The sequence below is a fragment of the Bubalus kerabau genome, chromosome 23 (assembly GCF_029407905.1).
Source record: "Bubalus kerabau isolate K-KA32 ecotype Philippines breed swamp buffalo chromosome 23, PCC_UOA_SB_1v2, whole genome shotgun sequence".
Taxonomy (NCBI): Eukaryota; Metazoa; Chordata; class Mammalia; order Artiodactyla; family Bovidae; genus Bubalus; species Bubalus kerabau.
Genome location: NC_073646.1, coordinates 39,835,926 through 39,863,810, shown reverse-complemented (window position 1 = coordinate 39,863,810; position 27,885 = coordinate 39,835,926). Strand labels below are relative to the sequence as shown.

Sequence of the window (27,885 nt, the reverse complement as noted above, 5' to 3'; positions counted from 1 at the left end):
CTTAACTGTCCAGATATAAATGGTTTAGACACTAAGTTTTATGTCATGTACATTTTACACCTGGAAGACACAAATATGTGTATTAAGTAAAAATGAAACTGGCTCGGTGCCCAGCACCCCCGTGTAACAGCTGCACCGACCGGGCCTCCGCCAGCCACGCCTGTGCCCCTCCTGACCTGGCCTCCGCCAGCCATGCCCCGCCTGCTCCCCTCCTGACCCGGCCTCCGCCAGCCACGCACAGCCTTCGTGCGGAGGGCAGCCCGGGCCCCGGCGGCCTGCATCCCTGCCCGCCAGCCCCGCCCTGGCTGTGCCCCTCCTGACCCGGCCTCCGCCAGCCACGCACAGCCTTCGTGCGGAGGGCAGCCCGGCCCCCGGCGCCCTGCATCCCTGCCCGCCAGCCCCGCCCTGGCTGTGCCCCTCCTCGTGGCCTCTGCCCATCCCCACCCTCCAGCCCCCAAAGGCCGAGTCAGTGGCTGCCCCCTGACAGCCCCAGGCAGCGAATGGGCCCCGTTTGGGGTCTCACGTCTCCCTCCAGGGACCCTCAAGTGGCCCGGTAGAGATTCTGTTCTCAACACCTGAACAGCAGGAGGTGACCGGAGCACCCCCACCTCGGCCCACCCTCTGGGGTTGCAGAGGGGGTCGCAGGGGAAAGGTCAGGGGCGCCCCAGCTGGAAGGACCACACAGCTGCCTGGTTTTGCTAAATCAATTCCACTTTATTTGAAACTTTTGACATGCCACAAATTTACATGAAAATACCCATTCGAAATGTAAGTTGGAACACAAAATTCAGAAGCAGCTTCACCAAAGGACAAAGAGGTCTGTCATTGAAAGGCAGGTGACGCGAATTCGGTCACTTAGCACCTGGTCACATACACACATGCTGCGAGACACCCTGGCACCCCCGCCCCACCCCATCACGACCGATCCTGTGCTGAGCGGGACTCTCTGGCCAGAGGGGCAGGCAGTGGTCAGATGGGCAGGTGGGCGGGCGGTCAGTAGTCCAAGTGGCAGCCAGGAACTGGCTGGAGGCAACCGATGGCCGTGGGGTGTCATGTACCATGGCACACGGGCAAAAGCACACACCTGCACACAGCCCTCTGCCCACCCCCACCGCTCTCGCACCCTCGCTCCCTCGGTGGGCACAGCAGGGCAGCTTCTGGATACTGCTGGCCTGGAGTCTGGTACAGCTGGTGCCCCAACCCTGTGCTATTATGCAAGACCTCATACTTCAGAGTTTTTTGAAAAAACTTCAGAAAGTAATTTAGACGACTCTGGTCAGCCTGTGTGGGACCTCGGGTTTGTGTGAGTTTCTGTGGGTGTTTGCTCATCACGCCCGGCAGACCGGAGACACTGCTCGTCAGAATCCTGTGCCCTGAGCCCTCCGCACAGGGAGGGGCCAAGGGCCGAGGCCACCACACCACAGGTGTCGGCGTCCACATCTCCCTCAGTGGGGGCCACACTCCAGTATCCTCACCCACCAATCTCCCTTCTTTCTTTTTCCAAGGTCTCAGCACTTTTCAAATCTTAACGGAACAGGGAGGCTGAGAAGCAGCAGAAGGCTGAGCAGTGCTGCTCAGAGGGGGACGGGAGGGAGGACCCATCCCGGCAGGTCCCCCGCTGCCAGGCTGGGTGGGTTGGCAGGGTATGCACTGGGACCCGCCACCATCCTGGCCATGCACCAGGAGACCACCGGGGCAATGAGGTTGTGACCGCTGGGTTCAGGCCCTCCGGCCAGCAGAGACCCAGGCACCCTGGCCCCACTTCCCCAGGCCAGGCATCTGCCAAACTTCTGCTCCTGGGGCCCCGGATCCCGCCTCAGGGTGGGGCTGGGCTGGGGGTCAAGGGAGCATCATCTTGAACACCCAGCCTTGCAGAGCCACCAGAAGAGAGCGCCTCGGCCCCAGGCCCGAGCAGAGAAGCCCTTGGAGACCTGGAGAAGGGACCCTCAGTCCTGTCTTCCCCGGTCCTCAAAAGGCAGTCAACAGGCCTCCGGGACCAGGAGCACCTTCGGGCCGGTGGTCGGGCTGCCTGGAGGCACTGACTTAGCAGAGCCCAGCCCCAGGAGCAGGCAGGGCCTCTGGGTCTGGGGCAGGGCCTCGGGGCTGAGGGCAGGGCACCGGCAGAGGGGCGGCTTCCGGAGGCCAGCTGGGGTCTCTTGTTAACAAAGAGAGAAACGTCTGGGTCCCCTCCTCCCTCATTCCCCACTCCCCGGTGTCTGTCTCCACACACCATGCACACACACCACTCAGACATGTATGCTCCCACACTCGTGTGCACACCACGAACAAAACCCTTACATGGCTGACTACACGCACGCTCCATGCACACAGCACACACGCGTACACACACACAAGTGTGCACGCGCAGGCCCCAGCACTGACCAGGCCCCTCTCTGCAGGCAGCATATGGTCCGCCGCTTAACAGCCCAGTTCCGCCAATTGGGGACCATCACGGTGGGTTCTTCTCCCAGCATAAAATGCTGCAGAATATAAATTGCAATTAACAACGGTGCCAAAATAGCACTTAGTGAGAATAAGCACATTATTGACATCTGGTGAGTCCTGTCCCGGCTGCAGGAGCAGGGGAAATGCTTGCTCTAAGTAAAGGGTGGTCGGGGGGACACTAAAAACACAAGCCCCCTCTCAGGGGGCTGCTTTCCAAGGCAGCTCGCGCCCCAGCCTCCCGTGAACGGCCCCTCTCAGCCCTGTTGGCTGGCACAGACGAAGCTGTTGGTTGAAAGCACTTGCTTATGAGAACCATGGCTGCCTGTGGGGAGGGTCCCAGTGGGAAGGTCCGTCTCTGGCCTGAGCCCAGGTGCTGTGGATGAAGACATGAGTACCAGGGCCCCTGGGTCTCCTGCCCCCATCCTGGGCTGATTCCCCAGGCTGGTCAGGCTGAAACTGGCCACAGCCCTGCTGTGAGGGAAGCGGTCAGTCCCCAAACCACCTTCCTGATGGCCCTGCAGGTGGTTTCTAGGTGCATCCGACAGAAATGCCCAGAAATGGATGGGGGGGAATCCCACCACCTCTCAGACCCTTGTTCACAGCGTGTGGCCTTGTCTCTCCAGGGCCCGGGGCGGTCTGGCCTGCAACCTGTGAGGACGCCAGAGGAGCCGGCCAGGCCCGTGGGGTGAGGGCCCCACCACGGGGCGTTCCCCTGGAGCAGCCGGCACGCTGGCCCCTCCAGGCAGGAGGCAGAAGGCTGCCAGTGGCACCTGGGGAGGGAAGGGGACACCCCACGCTCCAGAGCAGACAACAGCACCCACAGCAGGAAAGCCACGGGGTGGGGGAGGAGCCCAGCTCCACGTGCAAACACACGGTCTGCCCAGTGCAGGGAGGTGAGAGCAGGGCCCGGGCCATGGGGCAGGAGGCCGCCAGATGGTGCTTAGGAGGACTGACCAGAGCGCTGGGGGCCTGTGTGCATCCGGGACCCTGACCCCAGGCGCGCTTCTGCCCTCCGAAGGCCTCCTGATCCCCTGGGCCTGGTTGGGGGAGGGCTGCTGAACTGTCTGCCCCAGGAGGACCCCAGGAAGGGCAGGCGAATGTGGGCTCAGGGTCCAGGTCCCTTCAACAGGCGAATGACAGGACAAGAGACACGCAACGGGGGCAACCAGCATGTGCAACAGAGCAGGAAGCCAGCGAGGCTGGGGGCCACGGAGCAGACAGCAGCCAAGGTGGGCAACAGTGGTGAGGCGGGCCTGGCAAACTGCACGCCCAGCCCAGAGTGGGAAGGAGGCCAGCCCCGGGCCCTGGGGAGGCAGCCTCTCTGGAGACCCAGCAACCCCCGGCTGGAACGCCCCGTGACGCCGCTCAGCCTTCCCGGGACATCTCCAGGAGCATCACCAGGGGTGTCGGGGCAAGACTCTGGGTGCAGAGACCCCAACCGGCACCCTCAGAAGCCCACCAGCCGTGGGGGTGATGGCTCTGGGGGAGAGTCTCGGGGTGACAAGGCAGAGGCACCCGGTGACCCCAGGGTGTGAGGCTGGGACACGGGGAGGCTGCCCCCCCGTTTTGGGAACAGCTGCGGTGCCATTTTTTTAAAGTGCTAAACACAGCTCTCTGAAATAGGGTAATGGGGTTGCCTTTCCGGCCTCACACGTCCTTTCTGGGTTCTAATATTTCAAGTTTTTCTAACGAAGCAGGTCTGCCTACATTTCCCCAGCAACATGGACCTGCAGCTTCCAAAACCGGTGGCCGTGACTGTGTGCGGCCGGGGACGCCCGGCCATCCGCTGCTGGCCTCAACCTGCCTGATGTCGTCTGACTGGAAAGGAACCGGAGACAAAACCGGGTTAACAGGAAGAAGGGAGCCCCAAACTGCAGCCACACACCTGGAGCTCCCCTCTGCCCCGCCCGGAGCCTGGAGGCCGCCGGCCAGCAACACAGAGTCAAGGGACATTCCTGGGCGGGGGGCACTGGGGCCACGCGGGGCTCTGGGGACCTGGCTCCAGTGAGTCCACACCCCCGGAGGCACCCCAGCCGGGCCCCCAGGTCACCGGCCGGCCGGCCTCGCCTCCCTCCTCCCCATCTCAGCCGAGGGGCGCTGAGGTGGAGTCTTCACAAGGAAGCGCTCAGGGGCCGGGCGGGCGCGCGAGACAGCCCGGGGGGTGGCTTCCTTCCCCCTGGGACCCCGGGGGTGCGGGCCCGGGCGGCGGGCAGGTGCAGCAGCTGTGGCTGAGGGGAGGCCACACGCCTGTCCAGGCCGTCCTGGGTCCGTGGCTGCGGCCAGGCGCCCACTCCCGTCACCACCACAGGTTGGGGGGCTCCTCAGCCACTCTGCTTTTAAACAAGGTGACCTCATCCAGGTGCACCATGGGCACGTCCCGGATCACGTCGGTCAGGCCCTCATGGAGCAGGGGGAAGACGACGACGTTCAGCGCTGGCCGCTCTGCCTGGAAACTGAACCAGAGGGAAGCTGTTAGCAGGCCGCGCGCAGACAGGCTGTGTCCCCAAGGTGCTGCGGCTGACGCGGGAGTGTGCGCGGGGGCCTTCCCGCTATCCGAGCAGGCTCTGTCTCCCCCGGGCAGCGGGGAGGTCCCTGAAGGTGACACCAGGGAGCCGCAGCACCGAGGTTGCACAGGCAGGACTCGGCAGGGACGGGGGCCAGGCGGCCAACCCTGTGCACACACAGACCACCCAGAAGGACACCGACTCCCAAGTCATGTGACGTCGTCACTCTGCCGGGATGACACGTCCCAGCGCCTGCCGCCAGCCCCGGACCTCTGCGGGCACGTCAGATCAGCCTTCCACCTCGCGCACCCTTGGGCGCCAGGCTCCACCCCGTGGGGCGGGGGACAGTTTACAAGGAGCATCTGCTGGGCCGGGCACCACGCTGGAGCTGACAAGACGTCACCGCAGGTCACCTCCCCACAGCCCCTGGCCAGCGAGGTGACCGCCCCCTTCCCACCCAGAAGCCAAGGTGCCTCTGGTCACGGGAGGAACTTCCATCCCATATTATTGCAAAGGGCGAGAGGCAAGAGGGTGGCCACACAATTTGCCAGAGCTAAAGCCAGGCCGCCCCCCAGCCCACGCCTGCTGCAAGGAACGAGGAAACGGCGGTCCCAGCCTCCCTCAATCCCCCCAGCAGCACTGCACTGGATTTTGACATGTGCAAACTGAACGCCAGAAAGGCATTCATAAAACTCGATGTTGTGGCAATAAAGACGCTGAGGAAATGCCTCCTGGTTCTGAGCACCGTGTTCTGCTCCTGGTGGGAGCGTCTGACCATGAACCTCGTGGGCAAGTCCTCACCTGCAAGCCTGCTGTGCGATCTACTTGACTTGTAACAAAATATTCTCAGGTGTGGGACGTGCATGCAAGCCGCCTGCCTGCCCACCTGCCTCCCCGAGGCTCTTATGGAGCCGCCGTCAAGATGCCGAAGGGGATTAACTTCTCACCGGAGCCGAGAATGCAGCTGCCCCTTAAGAGCAGCCCTGACCTGCGACTCCTGCCCCAAGTAAACCGACGTCCTTCCCAAGGCTTTCTCTGGGGTCAGCACCCAGGTCAGCCCCGATCTTGACAGAGAGGGGTCTGGGGGGGTGCTCAGTCACCCTCATACCCCTGAAAGGCACCTCCCAGACCAAGGAGCCCACACGCCCTCCCAGCTGGAGTCTCACCGTCCCCACGCAGAGTGAAGCCTGGACAAAACGTGGACATGGGGCAGCAGTAGGGAGAGCAATCGCTCCTTCCGAGGGTGGGGCTGAGATCCCCTCTCCCTTCCCGGGGGCAGGGAGACAGGCTCTTGGTGGGGCTCGTGTGGAGGGCCATCGATGGGTTGTAATGTTTGTGTGTACAATTCAAGTGTGGTTTGAGACTGGAGTAAATCGATACAAGGAAAGAAAATTAAACTCCTTGCTGTCCCCCATGTTCGGAACCAGACGGATGAGCCACAGCAGGGGAGGCCGCCTCTGAGGGCCGCTACCCTGACCAGGGCAAATCGCGTCACGAGAGGAAAGACCCAAGGCTGCATGCAGCCTGAGGTTGCAAGGACAAAAGCCAGACCTGCCAGGTTGATGGGTTCACCTCCAGGCATGGTGTGCGTGTCCTCCTGGGCACCCCCACCTGGGCACCGCCCCCCATGCCCAGGTCCACCCTCAGCAACCCCCACACCATCCTGGGCAGCAGAGGCGGGGAAGCCCCCGCCTCCCCTCACTGCTAGCCTGGATCTCATCTAGGGTAGAAAGAGGCAGGATGTCTGGAGCCCGCGCTCAGTCCACACTCACTCTGAACCTGGCATCTGCGAGCTCGGCCACCTGGCCCCACAAGGGGCAACAGAAGCTCTAGATGGTGAGAGGAGACGCCGTCCTGGATGCCGTCCCTCCTGGGGCCCGAGGGCACCAACAAGATACAGAGCTCCAGAAAGTTCAACCAGACTGACTCTCTGGCACTTGCAGCGGTCGGAAGGGAGGAGCCACGCCGAAAACTTTCTACACACACCAGGGGATTTCCAAGGGGCCTCTGGGTGCTTGAGAAGCTCAGCTGCCCCAAATGCCTTCTCCGAGCCTCCAGGGAGCAGACAAGATTTTGCTTGTCTTAAAACCATTGTTGTGTTCAGAGAGAAAACACGCCGAACTGTAAGGTGAGCGCAGGGGCCCCAGCCCCTCCCGTGGCGCCAACGCACCCTCTCCTGTGCTGAGCGCGTTCCTCCTGGACGCGGCCTGGCTGACGTCTCAGGACACAGACAACGTGAGTCGGGTTTGGTGAATTTCCTTCAGTCTTTGGGGCTGTGACCAACCTGCGCCCAAAGCAATAAAGCACCCGGGCCGGGGACCACCTCCTCCATGGTCCCGTCCCGGCCAGCGGGCCCCTTCCCCAGGGGACACGGTTTAGGGACCCCTTCCCACAACCATATTGGTAAGCCTCGTTTCACACAGTATAATCATATATGCGCTTGAGTTGTTTCCTCAGGATAAATTCCAGAAATAGGGCCATTGGATCTGAGGGCACGAACACGTCAACGTGTCAAAAGATGGGCCCACAGAGGACTCGGACGCCACAGCAAGGAGCCGAGGGGACACAGCTGCAGAGCGACCGGGGGCGGGGGGATGAGGAGGGGCGGCCCGCGGCGCATCTGCCTGTGGCTGACATCAGGGGGCGGCTGGCGGGGAGGTTGAGCCCCAAGGTCGCCGCTGACACAGGACTCGACGGGGCGGCCACAGCCCCGGGACCTCAGGCCCGGCCGCGGCCCAGCGGACATGGAGAGGGGCGTCCCGTGCAGGCAGCTCTGAGCCCAAGGTCCGCGCGTGCACGAGGGGGCCCCAGGGACCTCGGTCTCCGTGCTTGGCCCTACAGGTGCCTCGGAGCTGGAAGGGCTCCGGGAGGGGCCGGCTGGGGCCTCAGCCTGGCAGCAGTGCTGGCTTGCTTCTGGGCCTGAGAAACTAGGAGAGAAATGCAAGTTGGCAGCCTTGGCTCCCCCCGCTGCCCCACCCAGATCAAGTCTTATAGAAAAGCCAAAGTCATAAGACCTTTTATAAAAGCCACTCTCGCTGTAACAGGGATTTTCAAGAAGCAGGGAGGTGGGCAGTGGCCAAGAATAAAACAGTTACTAAAGCTTCTCAGAACTCAAGATGCGCTCCAGGCGGGTGTGCAGGGCATGCCGTCCGAGCTCCCTGCCAAGCCTGCAGGGACCCCCAGGGCCCCTTGGGGCAGCCTGGATCCGCCCTCGTGCAGAGGAGTGGGCAGGGAGAGACCCTCCGTGTCAGGGCTCACTGGTCCCCCGCCCATGTGGAGGAACAGGATCGTAAACCCATGGGCTTGGGCCCCTGGAGCTGCTAACTCGGTGTGAGGCTCTGTCACCAGAAAGGCCTGAAGGAGGCGGGCCGGGGCGAAGCAGAACACAGAGCAGCTGGTTTGGGGCATCCCTGGGGCACCTCCCCTTCCCCCCAACAAAGACACCTCCAGGACCAACACCGCAGACTTCTCACAGCCTTCAAGAAACACCTCCGAGAGGCGCCAGAGAGAAACAGGGTACGCCCCTGCTTTTGTCTGCGACACACCTTGAAAGCTTCCCCGTGGGGACCCCAAGTCTCTTACAGGCTGCGCTTCGTTACATTGGCTTGATGCATCGTAATTTACTTCCCAGTCTCCTACAAATGGGGGGCTTCCCACATGGCTCAGTGGTAAGGAATCCACCTGCAATGCAGGAGATGTGTGTTCAATCCCTGGGTTGGGAAGATCCCCTGGAGAAGGAAAACGGCAACCCACTCCAGTGTTCTTGCCTGGGAAATCCCATGAATGGAGGAGCCTGGAGGGCTACAGTCCATGGGGTCGCAAACGAGTCAAGCACGACTGACGGACTAAACAGCAAGTCCTACTGACGTTCTCTTGGGTTGTGTTCCGTCTTCTGCTAAAAACAAACAGCGCTGCCACTGCCAGGAAGAGCTTGGTGTAAACCCTGCCTCAGGCCCGGCTGCAGGACAGGAGCCTGGAGCTTGGCTGGGTCAAGGCTGTGAGTTCAGCCTCCACAGAGCTGACCCACCGGCCTCCGGTGACAGGTGGTCCCCTCCGTCCACTAACACGAGTGGGCTTTGCCTGAAGGGGTGGAAAGGGTTGCACCAACGTGCTCCAGGGGCCGTGTGGCCCCGTGTGACCAGCGCCCACATAAGACTCTGCAGCCACCCCCCTCCAGGAGGTCACCACCCATACCAGAGCGGACCACAGCCTGCCCTGCACTTTCCAGAAGCAGGGCTCTTCCTGCCTTTCCCACAGGGGAGGCTGGGTCCTTTCTTTGTTCCGCGCCCTCGGACACCTGCCTGGTGTGAAGGCTGTGTCTGGGCCCATCTTCTCTGCTGGGCAGGCAGGAGGCCAGGACACGCAGATCTCTGCCTGTAACAGGGCCAGCAGGTCATTTTCCGTACATGACTTTTTGTTTTGTTTTGCCTCATTTTGTTGTTTTGGCTGCACCGGGTGGTTTGTGGGATCTCGGTGCCCCGATGAGGGATGGAAGCCCAGCCATGGCAGTGACAGCCTGGAATCGTAACCACTGGGCCTCAGAGGCATGCAGGTGAGCGGGCAGGTGCTTCAGTAATCCTCTGAGCTTGAGGCAGGGAACCCCGTGAGAAAAGGTGGCGACAAGCCCCTCCTGGTCATCATCCCAGGTGGAATGCGTCCTGCTGTGATGCCTGAAGCCAGCGCCATCACCCTGAGCCAAGGCACCACCTGCTGGGTGCCTCACAGAAGCGCAGCCAGGACCCCATGCCCCGCAGCAGAGGCCTTGCAGGAACACAGACGCGTCCTTCCAGCGCGGGTCCCGCTACACCTCCAGCCTCTCGGAGCCTCGGTCTCCCCACTTGTGCTGGGGCTCGGGGCAGACAGCTCACAGGGCTCTGGGGCAGCGGGAACCACAGAGGCAGGACACGGCAGGGGGAGCCCACAGGGGGGCCACGCTCCAGCACACACAGGGCTCCAGGCACCTCAGCCGCTCAGCGGGTCCCCACCATGGCCCCAGCCTGCGCCCAGAAGTCCACCCAGCCAACGTCGACCTCAGGCCCGGACACCGAGGGCAGACACAGTGGTGAGTGGGGAGTGCCCCCCACAGCGCCGGCCTTTCTCCAGGCTCCCAGGCGCAGGCCTGAGAGAAGGGGGCGTCACGAGTGCAGAGTCAGCTGTGAAGGCCAGGCCCGAGCACCACACGTCCTTAAAAGGGAATGTGTGCAGCTTGAACGACACAGAGACACCCCTGATGGAGCGTTAACTCAGCAAAATCAGCACAAAAGCACATAACGACTCCTTCCTAAAACTGCTGGGCACTCTGGCTGGAGGAGCCAAGGGGAGCTTCCACTTGAAAACAGCTTGATCCACGGTCTGTTTTTAGAAAGATCATGAACACCAGGGAGGAGAAAACCCTTGCTAGGATTTCTCCTGAGAAAGGCGACAGCAAACCCCAAGGACCGGCAACCCCATAAGGACCATTTGGTGGGGCGGCCTGAGCCCTATGACTCTGGAGACCTCCTGGCTGATGGCACGTCTGTAATTCTGTGACCAGCCTGGCCTCCTTCATCACGTTCCCCAATCCGCGGGACATGGAGATCTGGGAGAGGGGGGCTGGGACCCCAGGGCCACACTCGACGGCCGCCAGGGGCACTGCCGTGTCACGACGTTTCCTCTCCAGGGGGCCTAAGTGCTTCATGCCTCTAGGGACCCGCTCGGGGCAGACCCCTTCCCTAGGAAGGGCTGCTCCAGACCCTCACTCCAGTCCTGGGGGCCGATATACGTTCCTGCTGGACCGGTTGTCAAACTCCAGGACCCACTAGGGAAGGACACGGCCTGGTGTGTACACACCGCACACCTTCTGCAAAGGCCCAGATGGCAAGGGGGACACACACACCCACAAGAAGGCAGGATCTTGTGAGCTCTCCGCCCTGACCCACAGCCCCCCAAACGCCTGCTGCTTCTAAATCTGAACCAATGCAGAGACATGGAAAACTGGAGACTGAAAAGACGTCTGTACAGTCCACAGAAGCAAAAGTAGAACGAGGCTCCCTTTGTGAACGCGCTCGGTGCCGCTAACCGCACACCATGAAACAGTTCAAGTCAGAAACTTTAGGTTACGCGTATTTAAAGACCTTTTAAAAATACCATCTTCTCTAGGTTGGGAAGATCCCCTGGAGGAGGGCATGGAACCCACTTCAGTATTCTTGCCTGGAGAACCCCATGGACAGAGAAACCTGGCAGGCTACAGTCCATAGGGTCACACACAGTCAGACACGACTCAAGCGTCTTAGCACGCTTACTGGAAAATAAGTCTTTAGCGCCGGGAAGGGCTTTACCAGGCCCGGCCGGCAGGCGCACAGCCACTGAGGGCGCTGCAGTCACCCTCTCTGAGGCTTAGTCTCCACCCCCAACCCTGACTTCTCCAGTGTGCGCTGGAAGGCTTAGAAACCCCAGAAGGATGTCTGTACTTGACTTAACTGGCCCTCACCGAGGACCCCAGGGACCAGGAGAATGTCGAGAGCGCTAGAGAGAACTTCCGGAGCACCAGAGAGAGCTTCCGGAGTACATAGGTGAGAGGTCACAGGATCCGGAGTGTCCCGCCGGAGTGGACCCTGCAGACATCGCTTCACTTAACTGCTTCCCTACAAACTGCCGGCGAAGCCAAGTTCACCGTTTCCTGCTAGACTGACAGCACACGCTTACTTGGCCAAAGGCAGCTGCCACGTGCTCAGGTCAGCACCCACGGGAGCAGCCTTTACAGGAGTCTCTGAACTTTCTGTGCACGCAGGGGTCAAGTTCACGTCTGGCAGTTGCCCCGGAGATTCCCCGCAGCTGTCATTCAAAGCCCACGGAGCTGTGTTTTATACACCAACCAAGAAGCTTTGCTGCCTGCGTTCTCGGACCAGGGGCCAGGGCAAGTGGCAGATTTAAGAGGAAGCTTAGGGCGTAGGAGGGTCAGCAGGGGAGGTTGTTGGACCCACAGCCGTAACCTGAGTCCACAGTGAACACAGATGGCAGAGAAAGCCAGCAGCGGAGAGGCGGGCCCACGACAGGCGATGGCACGGCGGTCGCACTCTGGGCTCACTGGCCCCAAGCGCCGCCACTCCCTGAAGGGGCCCCGCAGTAGGGCCCGCCAGGAATGAGGGGATCGACCACAAACAAGGAGACGCGACCCAGCAACGGGCACGCGAAACGATGCTCCCTGGAAACACCCATACAGACTCACGGTGCGAGGACAGGCTCGCCCAGGAGCCCCGGGAGTCTGGCAGCGTCTCGCATGGGCGAGGCTGTGGGCCAGGGGCTCTCCCACCCACAGGGACGCTTAGGCTTGGGATGGCCATGTAGAAGAGCACGCAACTGAGCCACTTCCTGGACACGCCCTATCACTTCTAGGAACCTGCACACCGTGGGGTGAGGGTGGGAGGGTGGGAACGAGGACAAGTCAGCAAACAGCACAGGGACAAGAGCCAGGCCTCTGCGGCTCGAGGTGGACGCTCCCAGGAAAGAAGGGGGCAGAGGTCCTCGTGTGAGGCAGGGCTGGAAGCAGCCTCCCCAGGCACCCGGCTGGCCCAGAGCCCTCCAGAAGACGGCCCACCAGGCGTGACAGGGGCTCTGAAGCGAACCTGTGAGGAAAAACAACGTGATGGGGAAACGACACCAGGAGCCTAAGGCTGCAGGGTGACGGGTGGCACCGCATGGGTGCCCGGTTCTGACAGCTGTCCCCCGGGGAACTCCTGAGAAGCCGGAGGATGACGACGAGGAGGGTCCTGCCGCCCGCGAGGGGCCAGCGCACTCACCTGCGGAGGAGGGCCTGCTGCAGGCTGCGGCAGGTGCTGAGCGACTCGCCGGTGAACAGGTGGCACACCACCACGCGCAGGCAGCGCGCCATGAAGGCCAGCACGGCCTCGGGCTGCAGTGTCCCGCTGCGCGACACCAGGCAGAGGCGCTGCAGCGCGGGGCACTGGCTCAGCGCCTGGAAGAACTGGGCGTTGGCGCTGAAGTAGGGCTGCTCCAACCTGCGGGTAGACAGGACATGTGGTGTGAGACGACGGAGCTCCTGTCCGGGGGCCCACAGGCCCGGCAGGCTCGCTCTGCGGCTGCACTGCCTTCTCAGAGCGCCTGAGAGCCAGGAGGATGGGGAGGGGCGCGGGGACCGGCTGCACCGGGCCCCCGGAAGACGTGCTGCGGTGACACCCCTCGGGACCTGCACGGGGCAGTGGGGGAGAGGGCCCTTGTTTGGAAGCAGGGTCTCTGCAGACACAAATGACTTGAGATGAGGGCACGCAGGACTGGGGCAGGAGCTGGCCCAATGAGCGGTCCCTTAGAAGCCATGTGACGGCACAGGGGGCTGGCTCTGTGACTGCAGGGACACGTCCACGAGCCTAAGAATGCTCACGCTGCCTGCAGCCACCAGAGGCCGAAGGACAGGCCTGGCGCAGGCTCCCACCCACCTTGACCTGGGACTTCTGGCCTCTTGACTGTGAGAGGATGGCCCTGTTGTCTTGGGTGACCCAGCTGGTGGTCGTTTGTCAGGGCAGCCCCAGGACACTGGCACAGCAGCCCGGGGCAGGGAGCTGGGGCACAAGCAGAGCTTAAGATCATTTCCTGGTAAATCACACAGGAAGACCTAGGTGGCCTCACGGACAGAGGTCAGCGTGGATCCAGTCCACCTGAAAGCTTCCCACAAGGAAAACTGTTAATAAGGGTCATCCTTGGGGATCAGCACCAGGCCCCAGCGGTACTTCTCAGACATGCTTGGCTGTCACATGAGCTTTGACAACTCGCTCTGACTGTTGGGGGAATCCACGGTCACCTGGCCCGAGCCACTTCAAGGCTGGCAACACAAGAGGAAGAGGCCGGCCAGAGACATCCGCCCAGAGCGGGCAGAGGGCGCACAGGCGCTGTGGTGGGCGAGAAGGGCTTCACGGGATGATGGAGATTCGGGCACATCTGCAGGAAACTGCAGCTCAGGGAGCTACGTCTGACCGCGATGACTGACCAGGAGGATGCTTTAAAGGGTGGCGAGTGGGCACCAGGCAAGGCTCCCTCTCAACCAGCCACCCAGGCCTCTGGTGGCCTTTGTGCGGGCCGTTGTGGGCCCTCACCCTCCCTGTTAGCACAAGGGCCGGGAGGAAGGCACAGGACAGCCCTCCGCCAGGCCATGCCCACACTGTGGGGACACCGCCACACCTGGGGTGACATAGTCCTGAGCCCTCTGGGTCCAGCCACCCCCACCTCCAAGGCCCAGGCACTGCACAAACCACCCCCAGCACAAACATGGTGTAACACCTGGGACAGACACTGACACTCTCGGTGGGCCTGGGAGGCTGGCAAGACCTCCATCAACATGTAAGACCCACAGGGAACCCCGAAAGGCCCGTCTTGCCCGGTAAACTGAGAGTGACTTCCTGGGCAGCCCCCAAGAAGCTGATCTGCAGCCACGGGCTCTCATCATCAAAAGAGAGGCTTCCAGGACAAGCAGCAAGACCCCCTGAGCCCGCTCCCCGCAGAGGCAGTATGCCTGTGCTGGGGGCAGAAAGCCTCCAGGGGTCAGGAGAGCCTGAGCGCTCTGTACGCAGTGACGCCCTGGGCGAGGCAGACATGGGGAAGGGGCTGTCTTCCCCCTCCCCAAACGAGAGCCCGAGGCCAGCACTCAGCCTCCTGATGCCCAGGGACACGGACAAGGCACAGGACAGGGAAGCATTTTTAAAATCAGGTCTGAGGTGACGGGATGTCTGTTCAGAGCTGTCCCACACGGGAGTCACCAGGCCTTGAAACGAAACGCAGCAGGGAGCTGGGGGCTTTAATCACATGTAAACAGAAGTCCTAAGCTCCTAAAACCATGGGGAACGGGGGTCCCTCTGGGCATGATTCTGAAAGGCCTCACGTTCTCTCCGGGTCCAGCAGGAAGGAAGCCCCCAGGGGCAGGGCTGCTGAAAGTGGGAACACTGGAGCAGGGAGACAAGCCCTAACCCAGCACTGCTGGGCTGCAATCACCCCCCACCCCAGCCCTGGCTGCCTGCAGGACGGGGATGCCGCCAGCCGGCGAAGGACACGTTGCAGCACCTCGGTCACTAGGTGGCGATGCGGGACCTCGCTTCCCACTGGGGATCTCGCTGAAGCAGCAGAGAGGAGAGCACGTGGTACACACAGACTTCTCAACGCTTTTCTCTTTTTCTCTTAACGTGCCCGCCACCTCCAGGTCCGTCCCCAGAGATGCCCCTGTCATAGGTGTTCATGGCAGGTGTGGTGGGCGTGTGGGGCCCATCCACTCCACCTGCAGGCTGCCAGCACTGGAGGGCTAGCCGAGCTCAGTGCGAGTAACCAGCAGTGTCTGCGGCCAGGGCAGCAGGGCAGAGGAGGAAGAGGCACTTGCCATGACTGGCTGTGCCCTGGGGCGGGGTGTGTGTGGCACCCCCACCCTCGTTGTCCCTCGCCCTTCCGCCCAGTAAGGATCTGACCTCCACAGCTTGCTCCGTGAGGCTCTGTGGGCACAGGCAGGGGCTCAGGCCCCCCTCATTGCCTGCCCACCTCTCAGGCCCCTCTCTGACCAGCGCCCGAGCCTCTGGGACACAGGCATTCAAACAGCCAGCGATGAGGGCAATGTCCCAGACTGGGCTCAGGAGCACGGCCTCCTGTGTGCTCTGCCGGGATGCCACCAACCGCTGTCGCTCCAGCCCACACCCCGACACCCCCCACTAAACACCATCAGTCCCTGGTCAAGCCCCCGGCCCTCGAGACTCTCAGGCCTGTGCCCCCGTCTTGGCAGGCATGCGGCAGGAATGCAAACACGCTCGCCGAACTCAAGGCCGCACTCTGTACTCCCCTCTGTGCCCTGGAGGCTGCGGCTGGGCCCCTCACCTGAGGTCCTTTAGCCGCTTGCAGTGCTTCAGCATGTCTGAGAGGCCAGACATGTAGACCACCTTGCCCATCAAGCCCAGGTGGGCCAGCGAGAGCGACTGGAGCTGCTGGCACTGCAGGCCGATGCTCACCAGCCCCGAGCCCGTCAGGATGCTGGGCAGCTGGGCCAGTGTCAGGTGCCTCAGGAAGGCCAGCTGGCCGATGGCAGCCACCTCTGCATCCCCGACGCTCTGCGCCCGGCTGCAGGGTGGCAGGGAGTTGCGGATGGCGGGCTCGTTGCGCGGCATGGCGGACGAGAAGTTGGAGCCGATCAGCTCCAGGCGGTCCAGAAAGGGCACGTTCTTCAGCAGCGACCAGAACACCGAGGACGGCTGGGGGCCTGCCGGCCCAGGAAAGGGGACGGACTGCACGCCAATGCGGACCTTCTTGCCAAAACCGCGGGGCACCGCACGCATGGCGGGCGGTATGGGCGCACGGTCGGCCCGCGGCGGGGAGTCAGCCACGGCGCAGACGGGCAGCGACAGGGAGCGCAGGCAGGGCAGCCGGGCCAGCAGCTGGCACAGGTGCTGGCCGGGGCCCTCGGGGCTGTGGTGGTGGGCGGCCGAGAGGTTGAGGTGCCGCAGGTTGGGGCAGGCCGCCACCAGCGCCTCCAGGATGGCGGGGTCGATGTCGTCCTCCGCCTTGCGGAGCAGGCAGTCAGGTGCCAGGCAGTGCGCGCAGCCGCTGAGGTTCAGGCCGGCCAGGCTCCGCAGGTCCCTGCCGCCGTCAATGACGCGCTGCAGGAGGTGGCCGCCGGATAGGGCGCAGCGGCTGAAGCTGAAGTAGAAGGGGCTGCTGAACTTCATGTGCTGCAGGAGGGCCGAGCCGTTGAGCCAGGACTTGGGCAGCTGCAGGGCGTCCAGCGCCACGTTGCGGGCCATGGACTCCAGCAGGTTCCGGGTGGCCCCGCTCTCGGCGAAGCTGCCGGGCACGGAGATGAGGAAGGCGTGGAGGTTCTCGGGCGTGCGGTCGCTGAGCACGGCCAGGTAGAGGCGCACCACCTCCTGGTTGATGTAGCCGGGGGCCAGGCGGGCGTAGAAGACACGCAGGTGCTGGTAGTGTGGCACGTTGCTCTGGCCCACCATGAGCTGGCCCGAGAGCACGGCGCCCTCCCGCGTGCGGTCCAGGATCTCAAAGTAGAGCAGCAGCTTCTCGAGGCTGGTGCAGCAGGGCACCACGCCATACGAGGGCGTGTACAGCGTCTGCTTGAGCTCCCGCACGCGGCTCAGCGTGGCCTTGCACTCGCTGCTCAGCTGGCTGGCATCGAAGCCGGGGCTCACGTCGATGGCCAGGGAGCGCAGGTGCGGCAGGGCCGACAGCACCTTGGAGAGGCGCAGGGAGGTCAGGGGGCAGCCCGACAGGTTGACGCGCACCAGGCCGCGGCAGCGTGCCACGTGCTCCACCGTGGTGCCCGACAGCCAGTAGCAGCCGGCCATGCTGAGCTGCTGCACGTCCCGGCCGATCTCCTTCACCAGCCGCTTCACCTTGTCCTCGCTGGCCTGCGGACGGCGGGGGAGGGGGACAGAGAGCGGCTGAAGGCACTGGCATCAACTCTGCCCTCATCCCCCAGCCCGCATCCTCCCCCCGACGGTCAGGGAGCCGCCTCGCCCCTCCCCGCACACTCACCTCCCGCCAGCACTCAGAGCCCCTGCCAGGCGGGAGGGGAAAGTGGGGCAGCCCCTGGGGCAAAGTCTGGTGGATCCCCTGAAAAGCCAGAGTCACCTCGTGGCCCACAAGTCCACAGTCAGGTGTGCACACGAGAGGACTGAAAGCAGGGGCTTGGACCGACACCAGCAGACCCTGGCTCACGGCAGCACCGTTCACAACAATCGAGAAAATGGCAACAACCCAAGCTGTCCACTGACCGCTGAACAGATAAGGCAGTGGGGTCTGCCCACGCGGCGCGATCTGCTCGGCACAGCGACAGCACGGGGCAAGCCCTGAGGACGGAACGCTCAGGAGGCCCGTCACGGAGGTCACATGCTGTCTGATCCCACTGATGCGAGAGATCCAGAAAAGGCAAGACCAGAGACAGAGCTGAACAGAGGTTACCAGAGGCCTGGGGAAAGGGGAATGGGAGTTATTGCCTAATAGTTCCAACACTTCTGTTTAAGACGATTAAAAAGACTTTCAGAAAGAGTGACGACGGTTGCGTAACCCTGTGAATGTACTTAGGGCTAACAGAATGCTATGCTTAAAATGGTTAGGAAGGGAAGTTTCATGTTGTGTGGGTTTCTTTCAAATCACACGGTAGAATCGTGTCCGGAACGCGGGCTCTGGCTCTTGCTTTCTTTTACATCACGTGCACGTTCACATGGTTACATGTTCCTCAAAAACCGGGCCTGGACGGTCAGGGGGCCACGGTACATCCAGCCCGCTGTGGGCCCAGCGACCACCAAGGCCTTCCGACAACACAGCATTGAGCGTCTGTGTACGTAAGGCTCGTGCACATGATCACTTCTCTACAGCGATGTCCACAGCTGGAACCGCACAGGTGAAAGACACATTCTAAACACTCCAGATAACGCCTTCCCTGGTGGTCCAGTAGCTGAGACCCCAGTGCAGGGAGCGATCCCTACTCAGGGAACTAAGACCCTGCATGCTGCATTGCGTGGCCAAAAAAAATAAAATTAAATTTAAAAAGAAACTCCTCACACCTACCTGACAGAATGGCCATCATCAAGAAGACCAAAATAACAAGCATTGACCAAGATGCAGTAAAAAGGGAACCCTTGGACACTGTTAGTGGGAATGTAAATTGATGCAACCACTGTGGAAAACAGTATGGCGGCTTCTCAAAAAATTAAAAATAGAACTACCAAATGATCTAGCAAGTCCACTTGTGGGTATTTACCCAAAGAAAGCAAGAACACTAACTCGAAAAGGTTCTCTGCACCGCCTTCTCAAGCAGTGTTGGTGACAACAGCCAAGGCACGGCAGCAACTTGAGCGTCCATCAGGAGACGAGCGGAGAAGGAAGACGCAACTGAGACACGCCGTGTGGCATTCCCGTCAGAAAAAGGAGGAGGAGGAGGAAGTCTTGCCATCTGCAACAACACGGATGGACCTTAAGGGCATTACACCAAGTGAACTAAGTAATTACACTAAGTGAATTCAGTTAAGAGAAAGACAGATAGTATAAGATCTCACTTATATGTACAACTAAAAAAAAAAAAAAACTCTTACACTATAGGAATAGAATCAATAATGTTATAATAACTTTCTATGGTGTGTAATTTATAAAAATATCAAATCATTATCTTGTACACTTGAAGCTGATATAATAGTGTAAGTCAACTAGACTTCCATAAAAGAGAGGAAGTTTTAAAACCAAGCTCATAGATAGAGGGAACAGATTGGTGATTTGGAGGGAGAGGATAATCAAAAGGCACAAACTTCCAGTTATAAAATAAGTCCTGGGGATGTGAAGTATAGCACAGGGACTATAGCTAATAACCCCACATTATTATCACAAAGATGCAAACATACTGCATATTTGAAAGTTGCAAAAGAAGATCTTAAAAGTTCTCGTCACAAGAAAAAAAAATTATACCTCCATAAGGTAACAACTGTTACTTCGACATGATCATTCCCCAGTGCATACAAATAGCAAACCATTACAATGTACACCTAAAAGTAATATAACGTTAGATAAAAAGAAGAAAGAAGACAGCAGGAGGAAATCTTCATGACCTCAGGTCTCACAAAGATTTTTTCAACAGAATACAAAAAGCAGGAACTCAAAAATTCAACTGGATATCAGCAAAATAAAAAACTTACACTCTTCAAAAGACTGGCCTCACCGATTCAATGGACATGCGTTTAAGCAAACTCCAGGAGATAGTGAAGGACAGGGAAGCCTGGTGTGCTGCAATCCATGGGATTGCAAAGAGGTGCGACACAACTTAGCGACCGAATAACAAAAATGAAAAATTTACACTCCTCAAAAGACACTGCTAATAAAATGAAACGGCAAGCCATAGACTGTGAGGAAACAGTCACAATACATCTGACCAAGGACTCGCACCAGAACATACACAGAAGTCCCAAAACTCACTAAGAAAAAGACAGACAATAACGAGTGGGCAAGAGCCTTGCGCAGACACTTCTGAGACGATATACAAATCTCCCTTGCAGCTGATGAAAGTAGAAGTCACAGCGTCCTTCATCGGGGAAACCAAGTTAAATCCTCAGAGAGATACCAGCTTCCGTGCATCAGGATGGCTACCACCAGAAAGACTAACAGCATCAAGCACTGGGGAGGATGCAGGCAACCTCAACTCCGGGCTGCGGCTGGGGGCCGAGGTGCTGCCTCCAACTGTGCTCAACTTCCCAGGAGAGCCCAACACCTTTCATGGGTCTGCAAGTCCACTCCTGGGTAACTCTCAACCTGGAAATCCGTCTCCCTCCTGGCCTGGTGCCAGGACCTAAGACCCTCCCAGAACAACACCCCCCTCACCTACACCCTGGCCCAGGTGGCTAACATCCATACTTTTAGGCCCCGGGCTTTTCACCTTGGAAAAGTCTTTATTGCATGTGTTACAATATTGCCCTGGTTGTTTATGTTCTGGTTCTTTTGCTGCAAGGCAGGCGGGGCTCTCAGCTCCTCCACCAGGGACCAAACCCACATCCCCCTGCACTGGAAGGTGGAGTCCCAACCACTGGATCACCAGGAGAGTCCCTGGGCCCCCAGCTTTCATCACCCGGAGAAGGCAATGGCACCCCACTCCAGTACTCTTGCCTGGAAAATCCCATGGACAGAGGAGCCTGGTAGGCTGCAGTCCATGGGGTTGCTAAGAGTCAGACACGACTGAGCAACTTCACTTTCACTTTTTACTTTCATGCATTGGAGAAGGAAATGGCAACCCACTCCAGTGTTCTTGCCTGGAGAATCCCAGGGACAGGGGAGCCTGGTGGGCTGCCGTCTATGGGGTCGCACAGAGTCTGACACGACTGAAGCGACTTAGCAGCAGCAGCAGGCACCCCAGGCCTCAGTGGGGCACCTCGGTTGTTCCCCACCTCTGCCCCCACGCCAGGCGCCACCTCCGGGCCCCTCACCTCATAGTCCTTCTGCAGCAGCACCGTGTGGGTGAGGCTCTTGTCCAAGCACAGCGCTGCAAGCTTCCGGCAGGTGCGCCGGACGTTCAGAACCAGGTCCGTGCTGGGCACATGGCTCAGGATGTGCAGAAGGATCTCGTCGGAGAAGCCCAGCAGGTGGGCGCTGTCTGCCACTGGGGCTGTGTCGCTGTCATCGCACGTGTCCTGAAAATAAGGGGCACCAAATTTCCATGGGATCCCCAAGGGCGGCCCTCAGCCAGGGGAAGTCCTCGCCGTGGTCTGTGGGGAGCTGTTACCAAAACTCTTAACTACAGAGCGAGAGACCCCGACATTCTCCAAAGGCCCCCTTTCCAATCTGCACACCAGGATCTCTCTTCGAACGTAACAGAGTCTAAGTGGAATTTCAATTTTTTTTAATTTAAGAGAGATTTTTCTTCCTACCAAAGTTCCTCAGCCAAGTCTGGCAGGTTTCTGACTCAACTCACAACCATCAGCTGAGGCTGTCATTTGTGAAAGCTGCCATTTCTCCTCCTCAGCCCAGAGGGTCAGTCTTAAAACCCTTGGGCAGGTGAATTCCATCCAGAAATAATGACACCTGGTCTTCACCCCCCCAGGATCACTGTGATAGGTTAAGGAGTTACTGTGTATCAGCTCCTCAGAACAGCACCAGATGGGCACCTCTCAGCGCTGTTGTTAAGGACGAGTAAAAGGAGAGAACGAAATGATGAAGCCCTCATAATTAAGAAGCAGCACCAACCAGACCAATGCCATTTAAAAATCTTAAAGATTCATAAAAAACAATGGAGGCGGCATAGCTTCTCTCCACTTCTGGTTAGAAACCCTTGTTGGTATTTCCAGTAAGATGTCCACACGTCTTAACTGTTTCATTTTCTTTTTGCAAAAATCAACAAAAGATTTTCTGCCCAAATGTGGGCTTCCCACCTTACTGATCAGTGCCTTGTACAACCAATAGGGAGAGGGACTAGGCCTCTGTTAGTGTGACAGGAAATCCCTGAATCAAGGCCAGGGGAACTGGAATTCTCTAAGAAGAGCCCATTGAGGGGGTGGTGGGGGGTGGGGCGTGGGAGAGAGGCATCCCTGCATCTTTCCAACACTTCCGGAAAGGACCCTCTTGCCTCTAAACCGACCTGAGTGGGGTGCCTCTGTGACATTCCCAGTAGAGTACCAAGAACTATTTCTACTGGCTTGCCCAATGATTCTGTCTACCAGCCCCACCTTCTCCAGCCTGCTTCTTCGCTGGTAATACTTGCCAAGGATGGAAGCGTCAAGGCTTGGAAAGCCGTGCTGCTGCCATGGCAACCGTTAAGTCCGGGAGGAAAGGCCCCTCTGCGTACCCCATGCAGGCACCAGGGGATTCCTGGGAGCTCTGACTGCGACACCCCTCTGGCCTCTGCATCAAGCCAAGCCCTCGCCAGGGCAAGAAACGTTTGCACGTCCACTGCCGACCTACCAGCACCGCCCCTCCCACTTTCCCGTCCTCCTGAGAGGCGGCAGCCAGATTTGCCTTCTCTTCCTTCTTTCCTTCCTCCCACCATTACCAGGGCAGCAGGCGGCCATCAGGCCCAAGTCCACAAGCTGCCCTGGGTCGCTGTATTCTGGGTCCAGTATTTCGAACCATACATTACTTTCCTGAGAAATTTCCCAGGTCCAGTTACCTGGAATCGCCCAGGCACATCTGTTAAAAATCAAGATTCCCAGACCGCACCCTAGACCGAGGGACTTCGTCTCTCGAGAGCGGGTGGAACCATTGGTGATCATTATCAGGCGAGCTCGGTGTGCCAGGCTCCTGGGGGACAAGAGGGAAGGGCTGGGCCTCAATTCCGCCGACCAACCCGAGGCTAACCCCTTCTGACCTCCCCCCGCGATTCGCAGATTTATCAAAGTAAGAATGCCGCTGCAGAGCAAAGAGAACACTGGGGAAAACTGTCTCAGGTACACCAGTATCATATAATTTCCGCAGTTAGGCTACCACCCAGAAATTACATTAAAACACACACACAACAAAGCAGGAGTTGACCAGAGGTTTCCTCCGTCCAGTCCCAGCACATGCTGCGAGATCGTGTTCTCCACGTGCTCCGCCCACTAGGGCTGTCCCGAGGCCAGCGTCCCACGCTCCACCCCGGGCAGGCACGGGCTTTCGGGGCGGCGGGCCTGTGTGAGGAGCGGCCGCCCAGGCAGCAGAGCAGATCGGTTCCCCCTGGTCTCCCGAAGGCCCATGCTGGAAGGAGGCCCAGGGTTTGCACCAGTCGAGTCTTCTCCCTGGAGCCGAGGCACCCCTCCCCACCCAGCCCCCCAGGAAAGGCTCTGCGGAGGCAACAGCACACAGGCGACCCCACCCGGAGGAAGACAGGAGGCCTCCCGCTTTTTCATTCGCCAAATAAAAACGTGGGCCGCACAAGGCCCACGTCCACGCACACCCAAATACACCCGTTCCTGCTTCCCTCTGCCTCTCCGGAGAATGTGTTCTCAGCACGGGAAACTGAGGCAGTCCCAGCCTCCATCTTTAAAAAAAAAAAAAAAAAAAAATCAGGTAACTAGCCCGAGGTCAGAGGGCAAGGATACGCAAGACAGGGCCTGATTGGCTGAGCCCGAGACCGCCCCGCCCTCTACCACCGGAAAAGGGCCGCAGGGGCTTCCGGTAGGGTCCAGCCAGGGGCTTCCTTGGGTGTCCGGAAATCCCTGCTCAGGGCCAGGTGATCCTTATCAGGCACCCTTGGGAACCAGCCGTCTAGCACCGGACTACACGCTGAAAACCATTTCAAGAGTGGGGGCTCAAAGAGTTTATTCGATAAACTGTGTTACGTTCTTTTTCAGAATGTGTAATATTTCACAATTTTTAAAAAAACTTAAGCCAAATTAAGCTGAAACCTAGGTACTGGCCCCGTAAAAAAAATCCCCTCCTAGGATGTTCACTGTCGGACTATAGTCAGGCACCCAAAGAAATCGCAGGGTTCAGAGATCAACTGAGGAGGTGTCTGGGATGTGCTCTAAATAACCCAAGGGGCAAGGGCGGGGGGCGGGTGGGGGGGTGCAAGGGTCAGAGACGAACCAAGACCAGTCCTGTATTAACTATTAAAACTGGACGATGAAGCACAGGGAACTCCATTCAACACTCTCTAATGACCTATATGGGAAAAGAACCTGAAAAAGAGTGGTATGTATATACATACAGCTGATTCACCTTGCTGTACACCTGAAACCAACAACAGTTTAAACCAACTGCACTCCAAGAAGAATTGTTTAAAAACTGGCCGATGAGTGCATAGAGGGAAATTCATTACAACATTCTTTTGCAAATGTGTGGAACTCTGTAATGCTGTTTTTTAATCAAAGGAGCGACCTGAAAGGATGCTTCTCACATTGCCTTTTTAAAATTTTATTTATTTATTTAGTATTAAACTCTTAGCTGCAGCATGTGGGATCTTAATTCCTGACCCGGGCCCCCTGCCTTGGGAGCACAGAGTCAGCCACTGGACCAACCAGGCAAGCCCCACTGCCCCTCTTCGTAAGTCTTTGCTTCTCTAGTTGGCAATTTCCAGAATGGCGCCCAGTACCCAGCAGTCGGACCTCCAAGCCTTGGCACAGCTGCTCCCTCCACTCGATGACGCCCCCACCACAGAAGGGAAACTGCTACTCTGGAAACCTCAGCTCAAAGGCTCCCTCCTCAGGAAGCCCTTCCAGCACCCCAGACACACTTAACTCACCCTGCTCCTCCACCGCTGCCCCAGCCACCCTTCACCCCCTCCAGCCTCATCAGGTGCGTTGTACTGCCTCCTCACTTGGCCAGGAACAGCTCATGAACAGGGATCACCTTTTAATGCCCAATGGAAAGAGGCACTGAACTGGGTGTCAGTGAACCATTGCTTCAGAATCTTTTGAAGAGCTATTAAAAGTGCAGAGCCCAGCTCCTCAGAAGGACAGGAGAAGGACATCTGGATTTCAAACCCACCAAGGACTCTCAAAATCAGACTGCCCCATTCTGGAATCAGATAGTGGGGATGATGGCACAACCCTGTGAATATATTTTTTTATTTATTTTTTATTTTATTTTATTTTTTGAATATTTTTTTTAAATCACTGCATTATACACTTGAAAAGTGTAAGTTTTAAGGACTTTTCTGGCAGTCCAATGGTTAGGACTCCATGTTTGCACTGCAGGGGATGTAGGTTCAAACCCTGGTCGAGGCACTAAGATTTCACATGCTGTACAGAGCAGCCAAAAAATAAAAAGACATATTTTAAAAGTATATAAATTTTATGGTATGCAAACTATATCTCAATCAATCATAAGATCCACCCAGAGAAAGGGGCTTCCCTGGTAGCTCAGCTGGTAAAGAACCCGCCTGCAACATGGAAGACCTGAGTTCAATCCCTGGGTTGGGAAGATCCCCCGGAAGACGGCATGGCAACCCACTCCAGTATTGTTGCCTGGAGAATCCCCATGGACAGAGGAGCCAGGCGGGCTACAGTCCACTGGGTCGCAAAGAGCCGGACATGACTGAGCAACTAAGCACAGCACAGAGAAAGGGACCTTATCTCCACATCCAGGATAGAACAAGACTCCCCTCTCTCTTCTCAAACCAAGAGATGCTCACGATGTGACAAGAGGATAAGACCACAGTAGCAGATGCCCTCCATGCCCCCCCCCCCCGCCCCTGCCCTCCACACACTAAGCATATGCAACTAACCAGAATCTGCTAACACAGCCAGTCTACCCCCATGACTCTTCCTGGGGGAGCTGGTACTCTCGGGCCCTTCAAGGCTACCACGTGTGTGTGTGTGTGTGTGTGTGTGTGTGTGTTGGGGGGGGACACAGCCTCCCTCTCAATCTAGGGGCCACTTCTGACCCAAATTCACTTGAAGAGCTGTCAGTAACCCTAGCCACCTTCCGTGTACCCATGCCCCATCTACTCCAGTTCCCCAGAGAACAAGCAAGCCCATAAGACTCAGGAAGTTCACTCAGTGGTTGCTGGTCCCCGACGATAGCCATAAATACAGGTGCACACAAGTATACATAAAAGTAGGAAGGAAGCAGCAAATGGGAAGGCCCTAGTCAGAGTCCAGATCCCCCACTCCCTAGTCTACTGAGAGAATACCTTGCACCACATTACAGGAACTCGGCGGGATGCTCTGTCGGACCCAGACTGTGGAGCATTCAGAGTTAAGTCATAAGGCCCCCAGGTGAAATGGCTTTTCCTCCACTACCCGCCCCGCAAGTCACACAACAAACAGGCTCAGAGAAAAGTGGGCTGGGCTGAAAGTGAACATTCAGCGACAGAGGATGGGATGGGAAACAGGCAGGGAGGAGGAACATCTCAGAGCTCCAAGAGCTAGCCAAGGCCCGGGAGAGGGGAAAAGGGCCGGGGAGGCGCAGAGGAGCTGTAAACTCTGGGAAAGCAGGGAGCGGGGAGAGGTCTGCCCATCAGGAGGAGGGACTGGGAAAGGGACGGAAAACCGAAGGCTGAGAGAACTTACACCTTCAGAGACAGGGTGAGGTCCTAGGGGGCGGGACGGGTCACGGATGGGGCAACGAGTAAGGCCAGGGACGGGAAGGGAAGGAGCCGGCGAGGCCAAGGCCAGGGTCGGAGTGTGAAGGACCGCCCGGGGCCGCGGTTGGGGGACCGGATGGGAAGCACAGAGCCAACCGAGGTGGGGACGGGCAGGATGGAGCTGGACATGGAACGAAACGGAAAGGACGCAGGGGAACCGAAGTCGGGGTGGGGAGGACCGAGCGGGGCCAAAGCCGCCGGACAGGGAGGAGGGCGGAGAGAGGCGCCGGCCGTACCTCTCCAGAGCTGGCCATGTCGAGGGCGGGCCGAGCCGCTGCCTCCGGAGCCACAGCTCCAGGGCCTCCCGCCTGGCTGGCCAGGGATGCTCAAAGCCGGCGCGTCCGCGGCTCCACAGAGACCCGAGTAGGGGGCGGGGCCATCTGCCACTTCCGGCGCCCGCCGACACGCACTTCCGCTCGCCCGCGGGCGGGTTCCATGTGGCCGCCATGTTGGATGCGGCACACAGCAAAGGGCCTGCTAAGGCGCGGGTTCAGCCCACGAGGCCAGGCAGACCCGCGCCTGCTGTCCGACCTCATCTCCAGCTCTTCTGCGCACTGCACGCCCCTTTGCAGCTGTGCGGCCCCTCTTGCCGGTTGAGCACTCTCTTGTCTCTAGGCCTTTGCATTTGCTGTTCTTGGTGTCTGTAGAGTTAAGAAACCACCTGTCAGACAGCCGAGCAACACGCACAGGCACGCGCGCGCGCACACACACACACACACACACACACACACACACACACACACTCTCTTTCTCTCTCTCTCTCTCTGTCTCTCAGAGAATAGAATTACCTCCTCCCCATACCCCCGAACACCCACCTAAACTTGCCCTTATCCTGCGCAATTTTTCTCCGTAACTCTTCTCACCATCTGATCTACTGTATCTTTTTTTTTTTCTGTCCTCACCCAATAAACTGTAGACACCCCGTACCCGGAGCATTCCCTGACATAGGCACTGAATAAACATTTTCTGGGTAAATTAATGTATAGATGATATGCTCTCACCCGTAACGTTTTGCATTTAAAAATCATTTATCGGACTCCCGTGGTGGTACTAGTGGATAAGAATCCGCCTGCAAATGAAGGGGCCACAGTTGAAACCTGGCTACTGGCTCGGGAAGATCCCACATGTCGTGGAGCAGAGCAACAAAGCCTGTGTACCACAATTAGTGATACTGCTCCAGAGCCCGGGAGCTGAAACTACCGAGCCCACGCGCTGCAACTCGTGAAGCCCTGTGTCTAGAGACTGTGCTAAAAATCCTGTGGACAGAAAGAATTGGATTTGAATGCTTGTTCCGACTTCCTCCTGGGTGACTCTAAGCAAGTGTGTTTCTTGGGAGGAGGGTATCAGACTACAGCCAGCTGAGTGGCTTAAAGAACAGAACGTCATTCTCTCACACTTCTACAGGCTAGAAGTCAGAAATGGAAACGT

At 58.8% G+C, this 27,885-nt stretch overlaps 1 protein-coding gene across 4 annotated transcripts; it reads right to left on the bottom strand.

Annotated features, from left to right (window-relative positions):
• Positions 1 to 693: 693 nt before the first annotated feature.
• Positions 694 to 27,885, bottom strand: FBXL18 (F-box and leucine rich repeat protein 18). 4 transcript variants are annotated; one of them, XM_055561535.1, is made up of 5 exons: positions 22,906 to 23,404; positions 20,888 to 21,091; positions 15,792 to 17,329; positions 12,728 to 12,946; positions 694 to 4,898 (listed from the first exon to the last, which is right to left on the bottom strand). In XM_055561535.1, exons 1-5 carry the CDS (start codon positions 22,954 to 22,956, stop codon positions 4,742 to 4,744), a joined length of 2,169 nt encoding a protein of 722 aa, XP_055417510.1. In that variant the 5' UTR covers positions 22,957 to 23,404; the 3' UTR covers positions 694 to 4,741. The 4 variants fall into 4 exon arrangements, with proteins under 4 accessions (XP_055417510.1, XP_055417511.1, XP_055417512.1 ...); XM_055561536.1 differs by lacking the exons at positions 694 to 4,898; positions 22,906 to 23,404 and adding exons at positions 10,876 to 12,553; positions 26,694 to 27,885; XM_055561537.1 differs by lacking the exon at positions 694 to 4,898 and adding an exon at positions 10,876 to 12,553 and having other exon boundaries at positions 23,324 to 23,411.

Bases quoted from the DNA above. Each gene is read 5' to 3' on its own strand.
- FBXL18 (XM_055561534.1), bottom strand. From the start codon at position 22,956: ATGTGCTGGGACTGGACGGAGGAAACCTCTGGTCAACTCCTGCTTTGT. The intron at 12,947-15,791 runs GTGAGGGGCCCA...GTCTACCCGCAG, and splicing joins AAGCGGCTAAAGGACCTCAG to GTTGGAGCAGCCCTACTTCA. The intron at 12,554-12,727 runs GTGAGTGCGCTG...TTTTCCTCACAG, and splicing joins CAGCAGGCCCTCCTCCGCAG to GTTCGCTTCAGAGCCCCTGT.